The 12137-nt window shown below is 41.3% G+C and overlaps 1 protein-coding gene across 1 annotated transcript; it reads left to right on the plus strand.

Moving 5' to 3' along the window:
* Window positions 1–2129: 2129 nt before the first annotated feature.
* LOC124039090 (PR domain zinc finger protein 14-like) lies at window positions 2130–11364 on the plus strand. The gene is made up of 8 exons (XM_046354969.1): window positions 2130–2779; window positions 3265–3318; window positions 3516–3676; window positions 4446–4716; window positions 5049–5251; window positions 9111–9212; window positions 10193–10412; window positions 10602–11364. The coding sequence occupies exons 1-8, from the start codon at window positions 2140–2142 to the stop codon at window positions 10775–10777; spliced, it is 1827 nt and encodes a 608-aa protein (XP_046210925.1). The 5' UTR covers window positions 2130–2139; the 3' UTR covers window positions 10778–11364.
* The last annotated feature ends 773 nt before the right edge of the window (window positions 11365–12137 follow it).

Genomic DNA, 12137 nt, shown 5'->3' on the forward strand with positions numbered 1-12137 from the left:
CCGATTTGTTCGTTTTGTACTTCACTTACAGATTTATTTTCCAGTGGCATAAATAACAGCAATTTACGATGACTTTTTATTAAATGAAATATTTCGGATATGATACAAGCAAGAAACATAATGAAATGTTAGGCTACATAGGATTTCAGCATAAACCTTTTTTATTTATTTTAGAAAACACATGTTTTAGAGGCTGATTCGTTACAATCATCATTATCTTAATTAACCATCCCCATCTAAATTTATCGAAAATAAGTAACGAGGGGGACATAAATCGAGTTGACATTCGATTTTAAATGAGTTGTTTCTCTCAATAGGGTTTGGGATAACTGTAACCTACCAGAATATTGGTTTTGGTACACGTTTTTAAAAATAAATTAAAAATAAACATTTTTGGTAATGTCAATAAGGCGGTATTGTGTTCGCGTGCGTGTGTGCGTGTGCGTGCGTGGGGGTTTGTAATGTAAAAAAAAAAAAAAAGGTGGAATCCTCCCGGGGTTTGAGACGCACGCAGGGTGACCATAGCTGCTCTCTGACCAATAGCAGGAGTGCAGCATCTCGAGACCATTTTATGAGTCGGGTACCATTAACCGTTCTGTATACAGTCTTCAGTTCTGTAGATGCACCGGAACAACAAAGACACACAGAGGGTATCCTACCTGCTCCTGTCTCCCCTCTACTTTACCTTCATAGGATTCTATCAGCAAGATAAAGCGGGCACACACTTGTAGCCAAATATTCGTGTTTTGTCTTTGGACAAAAAAAATAAAATAATTGGTAACTTCAGATTTATGAATCAAATCAAAATCAAATCTCATTTATAAATAATCTCCTTTGCGGTAAGTCAGATTTTAAGATTGATCCTTCGCAAAAAAAAATGTTTTAACTGCTTTAAATTATTATTATATTGCTATGTGGCTATGTGTACAATTGCTTTAGACCTATATAATTAGGCAACGTTTTAAATTATTTCTTGTAATTTCTCATCACTTTCCTTTATTATTTCTATTGACAATTTTATGCAGAAATGATCAATTTATAGCGCTCTTATAACCCGTTGTTAATAGCCATTGAACTGGTCTCGCCCTAATGCGTTTTAAAGGAGAGGTGACTTGCGATAGCTTCATTAATGTTGACCTCTGCCACTGACCCGGTGTTCTTTAATTTGTGTGTCATGACCCTGATTTGTCTCAGTTACTGCTGGCTACCACCCACTCACTAGCCGCCCTGTGACGGGGAGGCCATGGCCCCTACAACTCATACTGCTCGTTTACATGGATTCACAGTCGAGCACCAATTTAAAGTGGTTTACTCTGCAGGCTCAGGCATCAAATTAAAGATATTGACGAACGTCAACTGTGTGTTTTGCGAACTGGAAAAAATGCCCAAACAGCTGTTTTTTTAAATTGTAGATTGTAAGTGCTGTGAACGCAATAAGTTTGGTAAATAAATAAATAAAAAATCAGTGCTCTCAAATTTAGGAATACATTTTCATGAATTTGTAAAGTGACAAAATATGTGTATGACTTTTAATATAATTAGTTTTAAGATTTTGGAACCATCCGTTCCTGCAGAAATTCAATCTCGTTAAACTGCTGTAGCCGTATAAGATTTGTATTATTCTAATAGCGATTTAGATTCATGTAAAATAAGATATTTTCATATTGCGCGATAATTTAAATTACAACCTTTTTTTTCTTTCGTTAATTGACATGAATATTGTGATACAGGCGTATAGCGATGTTTGTATTTCGATCAGCAATCCTGTGATTTGACAGAAATATATTGATGACGTTTTTTAAAATAACTAACCAACAATTAATTGTATTCTCTTTAAATGTATTTGAGCGGATATAGGCCTTTAAAAAGCATGTATAATTTGTTCGTTACCAAATTCCATTATTGTAGCCTATTGATTTAATTATGTTCCCTATTTGAAATCGGTTGATTAATCTTCAAATAATGATACAGACCATACACTTGAGAGATAAAACTTAAATTGAGAAAAATATTTAAGGTAATTGCTGGAAATAAAGCTAAAATCTCTCCACCTCTATCTCTCTCCAGGCCGAATAGCTACAACTTCGACTATTCCTATTCAAATCATCACAGATTGGCTCTGCCTCCCCGCCTGCTGTGATGTCTCTGTCCAGCATCCCCGCCGTGAAGGACAAGCCGTTCCACTCCAACCCCCTCAAAGGCAGGCCTGTCCGGGGTTCGGGTTACTACGCTGCCCCGCTGCCCGGAGCCCACCACTACATGAACATCTTCAGGAGCTCTCAGCATCCCCTCCACCCGCTCAAGTCTCTGGGACGGCTAGTCACCGACACCCAGGCAGTCATGCCGTTCAACTTCACCACGGGAACACCCTCGTTCTTCGGCAACGGCAGCCACCAAGCCACCGCCGTTAACGTTCTTCACGAGCAGATCTTCAACGTGTCGCACATCCCGTACTTCAACCGGATGATGCCGGGAGTAGGACACACGATTTACTCCAAGCACGAGGAGCTGGCAGCGGTGGTGACCGAGCACGCCATCGGCCCGTTATCTGTAGGCCCATCAGTCTTCAGCAGTCCTGCCTCAAGCAAGAGGCCCTCCGCTCCCTCACCGTCTAAAGAAAGTTTATTCCACCTCAGGGGAACCGAACTGTCACCGGAGAAAACGCGCACTTATAGTTTCAGCGAGGGCGACCTTTTCATGGTCCTGTATGGATGTTCCCGGAGCCAGGTGCAGAATTCCGGTCAAGCCATCTCCGGAGTAGCCCTGCTTGGGAACTCAGGTAGACAGATACCGCTATATCAAAGGTTAATTTCCTGAAAGGAAAACGTGTGTGCTTGCTTCAGCTGTCCAAAAGTATGTTTGGAAGAAGTTAACATTGTTAGATGCGGGGCGGCAGGTAGCCTAGTGGTTAGACCAGTAAACGAAAAGGTTGCTGGATCGAATCCCCGAGCTGACAAGGTAAAAATCTGCCGTTCTGCCCCTGAACAAGGCAGTTCCCCGGCTGGCTGTTAAGAATGTATTCTTAACTGACTTGCCTAGTTAAATCTAAAAAAAGATGCAACGACCACTTGGGGCTGGATAATTAATTAGTAGGCAATAAGGATGTATTTCTAACGGGGACTTTATTGTTTACCTATATCATGAAACCAAACTGTCACTTCCAGGAGAGTTCATCTAGGTCTGAGAAACCAGCTCATATTGTCCATCGTCTGTGTTCGATTTGTAATGTTCACCATTGATCACCAGCAACATTCTCTTCAACAGTTTGCAACAGCGAACAACTCACCTTGGAAACTGAGGCGCTTGGACTTCCAGAAGGTAATATCTCTCTCTCTCTCTCTCTCTCTCTCTCTCTCTCTCTCTCTCTCTCTCTCTCTCTCTCTCTCTCTCTCTCTCTCTCTCTCTCTCTCTCTCTCTCTCTCTCTCTTTCTGTTTCTCTTTCTGTCTCTATCTCTGTCTGTCTGTCTCTGTGTAAAGGGTGTTAAGTTTAACGTGTTTTTAAATGTCACTTACAGGGTTATCTATCCACCAGACAAGTTACGGCAGTTTGTCCCACTACGGAGTTTACGCAGAGAAGAGCGCCATCACAAAGGGAACCCGGTTCGGCCCATTTCAGGGGAAACTGGTCAATACCAGCGAGATCAAAACATATGACGACAACACGCTGATGTGGGAGGTCAGTTATTATATGATGTTTTATTTTGTGTGTTTTATTTATCGTGAGAGAAACGTTTATTTTTATTTTTTTTTACTTTTGTGTTTTATGTTGTCCATTAAACCAGCGGTTCATACAAACACGCTGTTGCTAACTAAATGCTAGCTAGAGGAAATCATGTATCTAATGAACGTATACACTCTTAGATTTAAAAACAAAAAAAAGGTTCTAAATAAAAACCTTTTGGTCAATTCAAAATGTAACTGCCATTCCAGTATAAACATACAAGAGGACAGTGATTGAACTTGCAAAAAGCATAAGGCAACAACAAGCCATACCGTACTGGTCCATAGAGATGTCAGCTAGAGTTGATACCAAGATTGACATGGGCCATCATTCAAACGAACAAATACCTCCCGGTCCACCAGTACATATTTCCAAACTATGTTGGTATAAAATGACAACAACATCTAAAAAAACTATGCAGGTATTCAGGTGTTCATAATTTAATAGTTTATTATATTATATTCTTAGCTATAAATATTAAAATGTATTAGTAGTAGACATAATTCATAAATGGCACCATAAAGGGTTCAATATATAAAAAAAACTTTTTTGTTCCGTGATGAACCACCCTTGGGGTTCTGATCAAAGAACCCTGTGATGAAAGGGTTCTATATAGGTGTTCCATATAGGAAGCAAGCGATTAGAACCCTTTTTTGTTCTATAGGGAACATTTTTTTTTCTAAGAGTTTAACAACAACATGTCTGTCCCTGTCCGTTGATCCAGGTGTTCGAGAACGGCGGGTTGAGTCACTTTGTCGACGGCCGGGGCTCGTCCGGTAACTGGATGTCCCTAGTGAAGTGCGCACGCTTCCCAGAAGAGCAGAACCTGATCGCGGTACAGAGTAAGGGACAGATCTTCTACGAGGCCTGTAAGGAGGTCCAGCCGGGCCAGGAACTGCTGGTCTGGTACGGGGACTGCTATGTTCAGTTCCTGGGGATTCCTCTCACTCTGAAGGACTCGCTGGAGGAGGGGAATACCATGCTTCCACTTGAAGGTAAGGACAGTTCATATAGAATATAATTATTTGATTTTTTTCAGTGGGAACTTCATTTGTGGGTCGTATATATGGCCCGTTATTCGTGCATACCTATTTGCATGTTTAATATATGCACATATACTCTACTGGGCTCATTATATTCTCTGTTATAAACTGGGTGGTTCGAGCCCTGAATGCTGATTGGCTGACAGCCGTGGTATATCAGACCATATACCATGGGTAGGATTTTGCTTAATTCTATTCTATAAGTGTATCGAACGTGTTTATTTCTAGTGACAACGACGCCACTGCAATTTACAAAGGCGTTCCCTGACGTTTTCCTCTTTCAGATTCTGGAGAGGGTTTTAACTGTGATCGGTGTGGCAAAGTGTTCGCCTATCAGTACTACAGAGACAAACATCTGAAGTACACGCGCTGCGTGGACCAGGGCGACCGGAAGTTCCCGTGCAACCTCTGCAGCAGGTCGTTTGAGAAGAGAGACCGATTGAGGATCCATGTACTACACGTACATGAGAAACACAGACCACATAAGGTACACGAGAAGTACTCCGACACTTTTGACTTAGTACACATTTTGTTGTGTTACAGCCTGAATTCAAAATGGAATCAATTGTCTTAGTTTTTTTTTTCTCTCTCACTCATCTACACACAATAGCCAATAATGACAGTGGACACACACTTTTTTTTATTTTTATGGGTCATCTGTTCCACTGGATGTCATAAGGTGAATGCACCAATTTGTAAGTCGCTCTGGATAAGAGCGTCTGCTAAATGACTTAAATGTAAATGTAATGTTTGTAATGTATTGAAATACAGAAATACATCATGTCCATGTACATAGGTATTCACAGCCCTTTGCTATGACAAGTATCCAATTTCCTTCGATCATCTTTGAGATGTTACTACAACATGATTGGATGGAGTCCACCTGTGGCCAATTAAATTGTTCGGACATGATTTAGAAACATACCTGTCTATATAAGGTCCTACAGTTGACAGTGCATGTCAGAGCAGGAACTATACCATGAAGGCCAAGGAACTGTCCATAGATCTCCGAGATAGAATTGTGACGAGGCATATACAGTGGGGAGAACAAGTATTTGATACACTGCCGATTTTGCAGGTTTTCCTACTTACAAAGCATGTAGAGGTCTGTAATTTTTTATCATAGGTACACTTCAACAGTGAGAGACGGAATCTAAAACAAAAATTCAGAAAATCACATGATCGTATGATTTTTAAGTAATTCATTTGCATTTTATTGCATGACATAAGTATTTGATCACCTACCAACCAGTAAGAATTCTGGCTCTCACAGACCTGTTAGTTTTTCTTTAAGAAGCCCTCCTGTTCTCCACTCATTACCTGTATTAACTACACCTGTTTGAACTCGTTACCTGTATAAAAGACACCTGTCCACACACTCAATCAAACAGACTCCAACTTCTCCACAATGGCCAAGACCAGAGAGCTGTGTAAGGACATCAGGGATAAAAATGTAGACCTGCACAAGGCTGGGATGGGCTACAGGACAATAGGCAAGCAGCTTGGTGAGAAGGCAACAACTGTTGGCACAATTATTAGAAAATGGAAGAATTTCAGGATGACGGTCAATCACCCTCGGTCTGGGGCTCCATGCAAGATCTCACCTCGTGGGGCATCAATGATCATGAGGAAGGTGAGGGATCAGCCCAGAACTACACGGCAGGACCTGGTCAATGACCTGAAGAGAGCTGGGACCACAGTCTCAAAGAAAACCATTAGTAACACACTACGCCGTCATGGATTATAATCCTGCAGCGCACGCAAGGTCCCCCTGCTCAAACCAGCGCATGTCCAGGCCCGTCTGAAGTTTGCCAATGACCATCTGGATGATCCAGAGGAGGAATGGGAGAAGGTCATGTGGTCTGATGAGACAAAAATATAGCTTTTTGGTCTAAACTCCACTCGCCGTGTTTGGAGGAAGAAGAATGATGAGTACAACCCCAAGAACATCATCCCAACCATGAAGCATGGAGGTGGAAACATCATTCTTTGGGGATGCTTTTCTGCAAAGGGGACAGGACGACTGCACCATATTAAGGGGAGGATGGTTGGGGCCATGTATCACGAGATCTTGGCCAACAACCTCCTACCATCAGTAAGAGCATTGAAGATGGGTCGTGGCTGGTCTTCCAGCATGAAAACGACCCAAAACACACAGCCAGGGCAACAAAGAAGTGGCTCCGTAAGAAGCATCTCAAGGTCCTGGAGTGGCCTAGCCAGTCTCCAGACCTGAACCCAATAGAACATCTTTGGAGGGAGCTGAAAGTCCGTATTGCCCAGTGACAACCCCGAAACCTGAAGGATCTGGAGAAGGTCAGTATGGAGGAGTGAGCCAAAATCCCTGCTGCAGTGTGTGCAAACCTGGTCAAGAACTACAGGAAACATATGATCTCTGTAATTGCAAACAAAGGTTTCTGTACCAAATATTAAGTTCTGCTTTTCTGATGTATCAAATACCTGTCATGCAATAAAATGCAAATTAATTACTTAAAAATCATACAATGTGATTTTCTGGATTTTTGTTTTAGATTCCGTCTCTCACAGTTGAAGTGTAACTATGATAAAATTACAGACCTCTACATGCTTTGTAAGTAGGAAAACCTGCAAAATTGGCAGTGTATCAAATACTTGTTCTCCCCACTGTATCTGGGGGAAGGAATAAAACCATTTCTAGAGTGTTGAAAGTTTCCAAGAGCATCATTGGGAAATGGAACAAATATGCAACTACCCAGACTGCCTAGACCTGGCAGTCCGACCAGACTGAGCAACCCGGGCAAGAAGGACCTTGGTCAGGGAGGTGACAAAGGACCCAATGACCACTCTGACAGAACTACAGAGTTCCCTTGGCTGAGATGGGAGAACCTGCCAGAAGGACAACAGTCTCTACAGCGCTGCACCAATCTGGGCTTGATGAGAGGGTGGCCAGTCGGAAGCCACTCCTGAGAAAAAGGCACATGACCGCACGCCTGGAGTTTGTAAAAAATCCACATGAATGAAAGATTCTGTGGTCTGATGAGACAAAAATTTAACTCTTTTGGCCTGAATGGAAAGCACTTTTATCTGGAGAAAACCAGGCACAGCTCATCATCCGTCTAACACCCTCCCTACCGTGAAGCATGGTGGCGGTGGCACCATATGGGGATGCTTTACAGCAGCAGGGACTGGGAGACTGGTAAGGATAGAGGGAACAATGAATAGAGCAAATCCTCGACGGCCAATGCAACCCTGGAATGGCTTCAGCGCAACAGTGTTAAAGTCCTTGAATGGCTGCAGCAAAAGTCCTTGAATGGCTGCAGCAAAAGTCTAGACTGGAATCCCATTGAAAATCTGTGGAAAGACATGAAGATTGCTTTTCGACCACCGCTCTCCATTTAACTTAACAGAGCTTGAGATAATCTGCAAGGAAGAATGGGAGGAAGAATCCTCAAATCCAGATGTGCAAAGCTGATACAGACATATCCAAGACGACTCAAAGCTGATACAGACATATCCAAGACGACTCAAAGCTGATACAGACATACCCAAGACGACTCAAAGCTGATACAGACATATCCAAGACGACTCAAAGCTGATACAGACATACCCAAGACGACTCAAAGCTGATACAGACATATCCAGACTCAAACTGATACAGACATACCCAAGACGACTCAAAGCTGATTACAGACAAAGCTGTTGCAGACACCCAAGACGACTCAAAGCTGTTACAGACATACCCAAGACGACTCAAAGCTGATACAGACATACCCAAGACGACTCAAAGCTGTTGCAGACATACCCAAGACGACTCAAAGCTGTTACAGACATAACCAAGAGGACTCAAAGCTGATACAGACATAACCAAGAGGACTCAAAGCTGTAATCACCGCCGAAGGTACTTCTACAAAGTATTGACTCAGGGGTGTGAATACTTATGTAAATGAGATATTTCTGTATTTAAGTTTCAATAAATTTGGAAGAAAAACATGTTTTCAATTTGTCATTACGGGGTATTGTGTGTAGAAAAAAAATACACTTAATTGATTTTGAATTCAGGCTGTAATACAATACAATTTGGAATAAGTCAAAGGGGTCTGAATACTTTCTGAAGGAAGAGTACTTTTCTCTTACATTTTAGAAGCCCCAAAGTTATCTATCTTTTTTTTCCTAATTTTTTACCTCTCCTGCACATCTTGTGTCTTTGTTTCTCACCATCTTTCTTTTTTTAATGTTCTTTGTGTGTGAAAAGATGATGATATTCTATAAGTGAAGGGTACTGTAGTCTTTCCTTATTCCCCCTCCGTATTTAGATTTTAAAAATGAATTAAAATCCTTGTCCTAAATTTCTCTCCTCTCTTCCTTCCTAGTGCTCAGTGTGTGGGAAGAGTTTCTCTCAGTCTTCAAGTCTCAACAAACACATGCGCGTGCACTCTGGAGAGCGCCCTTACAAGTGTGTGTACTGTAACAAGGTAAGCATAGGAGAGAGAGAGAGAGAGAGAGAGAGAGAGAGAGAGAGAGAGAGAGAGAGAGAGAGAGAGAGAGAGAGAGAGAGAGAGAGAGAGAGAGAGAGAGAGAGAGAGAGAGAGAGAGAGAGAGAGAGAGAGAGAGAGAGAGAGAGAGAGAGAGAGAGAGAGAGAGAGAGAGAGAGAGAGAGAGAGAGAGAGAGAGAGAGAGAGAGAGAGAGAGAGAGAGAGAGAGAGAGAGAGAGAGAGAGAGAGAGTACTGTAACTGTAACAAGGAGAGAGAGAGAGAGAGAGAGAGAGAGAGAGAGAGAGAGAGAGAGAGAGAGAGAGAGAGAGAGAGAGAGAGAGAGAGAGAGAGAGAGTACTGTAACAAGGTAAGCATGGAAGAGTGTGTGTACAATCCTCGGTGGGCGTGTGAGGTCAGACCCCGATGGAGTTCGAGCTCACCATTTTAGAACCCCCCTCCCCATTTTAAATGGTGCATTTTGGCGTGAGCCTCCTCGTTATGGTCTGGTCGTGCAGCCCGCAGGCACGCTCCACCGAGACACTTCCATGGTGATTAGCGCCAGATGTACACCCACCCTATTGTTCCTCCCTCTCCCCGAGATGACACTCTGAATTTACGGCTCTCAAAGGAACAGACGTTTTCTTTGTTGTTTGTAGGGTATGAGATCCTTCTCTTCGGTTTTTAGGTTTTTATGTAGGCCTAGACTACTTAAATAATGTTGTTTAATCCCAAAACCCTATTGTTAACAATGTTATCTACTTGCTAGTGTTTTAAACATCTCCAAATTATAAGGTAGCCTGTTTTGAAATCGAATTGACTCAAATATCAGGCCTGGGTACAATTGTATTTAATTGCCATGAACAATCAGTCGCGTTGTTAAAAGTAGAAAAAGTATGTTACCTAAATATTATCAGAACTATTGAGTGTATATTCTCCAGTTCCACGAGTTTCACTCAAACTTCTACGTTCTCGACTCTAGGCCTTTACTGCCTCCAGCATCCTGCGCACGCACATCCGCCAGCACTCCGGAGAGCGGCCTTTCAAGTGTAAACACTGCGGGAAAGCCTTCGCCTCGCACGCGGCTCACGACAGCCACGTCCGGCGCACCCACGCCAAGGATAAAACCTACCCGTGCAGCGTGTGTAGAAGCACCTTTCAAGAAGCGACAGAACTCACTAACCACATGAAGAGACACACAAGTAAGATTTGAGTTTCACTAAATAGCCTACTGAAGGAATAGGACACGTTTGTACCAAGGTATAGGCCTATATCTTGAATGCAAAACCAAAATACAGGATAAATACAGAACTATAGGATTGTACTTATGTGTTGATTAATTGCCTAATATGGATTTTCATTGTAAAATATGATCTTTTCATTATTGACAGAAAGACCCCTCTCAGAAACCACAGTTAACCCTACCATCTCAATAAACGGATCTTTGGAGGATACAACAACGATGCTTTCAGTCACCAAGGACTGCAGGACGCAAAGACTGACGGAGGAGAACATCTCGTACACAGGACTGACGGTTCTGAACCCAGAATATCGACCCTGGAACTAAAACCATTCTATAGAATTAGAATGTGGCATTCTAGAATGTGCCGAATACATTTCGATTAGAGCTCAAATCGTTGCTAGGACACTTCCAAAAACATTTTTTTTTCTTAAAGATAATAACTATTGGAAATATATTTAATACCACAACTTTACTGTATTTTATGACACACTGTACATAACTTTTTTTTGTTAAATGTATTTATTTTTTCGAATCTGTTTTGATGTAATGAGAGTACGTTTTTTTTTGTCTAAAATCTTTTGTTATTTGGTTAATTATTGGTGTTGATCAATGTAATAATGCAAGATTTTAACGAAATGTTACATAATACATGTATTAACGTTCGTTGAGCACAACTTCTTATAGTTCAGCATTAAAATCGGCTTGTATTATTATTTTAAAATGCCATTTAAAAGTTGTTCATTTATACATGCATCCCCGGACTTGTGTTAATTTAAACGTGTTAATTTATCGGCATACAATGTTTATCGTGCTACCTCTAAATCCATCCTATTTCGGTCTTTCATGGCTGACTGCTTTTACCGACTGTCTGTTTCGTGTCTCTTGTGTATCTGTGTTTAACTGTTTAAAAGCATCGGCTTTCTAATAAATATGAATTAAATAATAGCATGAAAATAAGCCTGGGTTAGTTTGTTTGCAACGATAATGCCTTGACATATATTACACAAACAGTATTCGGATCGAGAAAGGACAACTGATGTTGATTTTACAATGTAATTGACCACGAACACATTTCGGGGACATATTTAATTAATTTAACATATTAGTGAAAATCGAAAATATCGAAACACAATTAGATTAAATTCTGGTTACACTACATTTATGCTTTTCGTAACATATTTATTCAATGTATTTTTGAATTTAAATGTTTGAACCTTTATTTAACTAGGCAAGTCAGTTAAGAACAAATTCTTATTTACAATGACTGCCTACCCCGGCGATACACTAACCCGGACAAATCCGTGCGGGGGACTCCCAATGACGGCCGGATGTGCTACAGCCTGGATTAGAACCAGGGACTATAAGTGACGCCTCTTGCCCCGAGATGCAATGCCTTAGACGGCTGTGCCACCCGGGAGCCAATTCTACTGTTATAACGTTTTAGATTTAACATTGACATATTTTGTTCAGGCATAAATTTCATGATCAGTAAAATGGTTTTATAGACTGTTCTACCAGGTAAATCAGAGTTGCCACGGAATAATGTAACGGGCTATAATGCAGATATCGACGATTCTTAATGTATCACATATTAGGAGGATTCTTGTTGAATTTAACTAGGAGCTCATAAATTATTTTCTTCCGTCATTGTAGAATGGAGGCTTCAGTTCCACCTGAATGGTCT

This window comes from Oncorhynchus gorbuscha, linkage group LG07, assembly GCF_021184085.1.
Source record: "Oncorhynchus gorbuscha isolate QuinsamMale2020 ecotype Even-year linkage group LG07, OgorEven_v1.0, whole genome shotgun sequence".
In the NCBI taxonomy this organism is placed as follows: domain Eukaryota; kingdom Metazoa; phylum Chordata; class Actinopteri; order Salmoniformes; family Salmonidae; genus Oncorhynchus; species Oncorhynchus gorbuscha.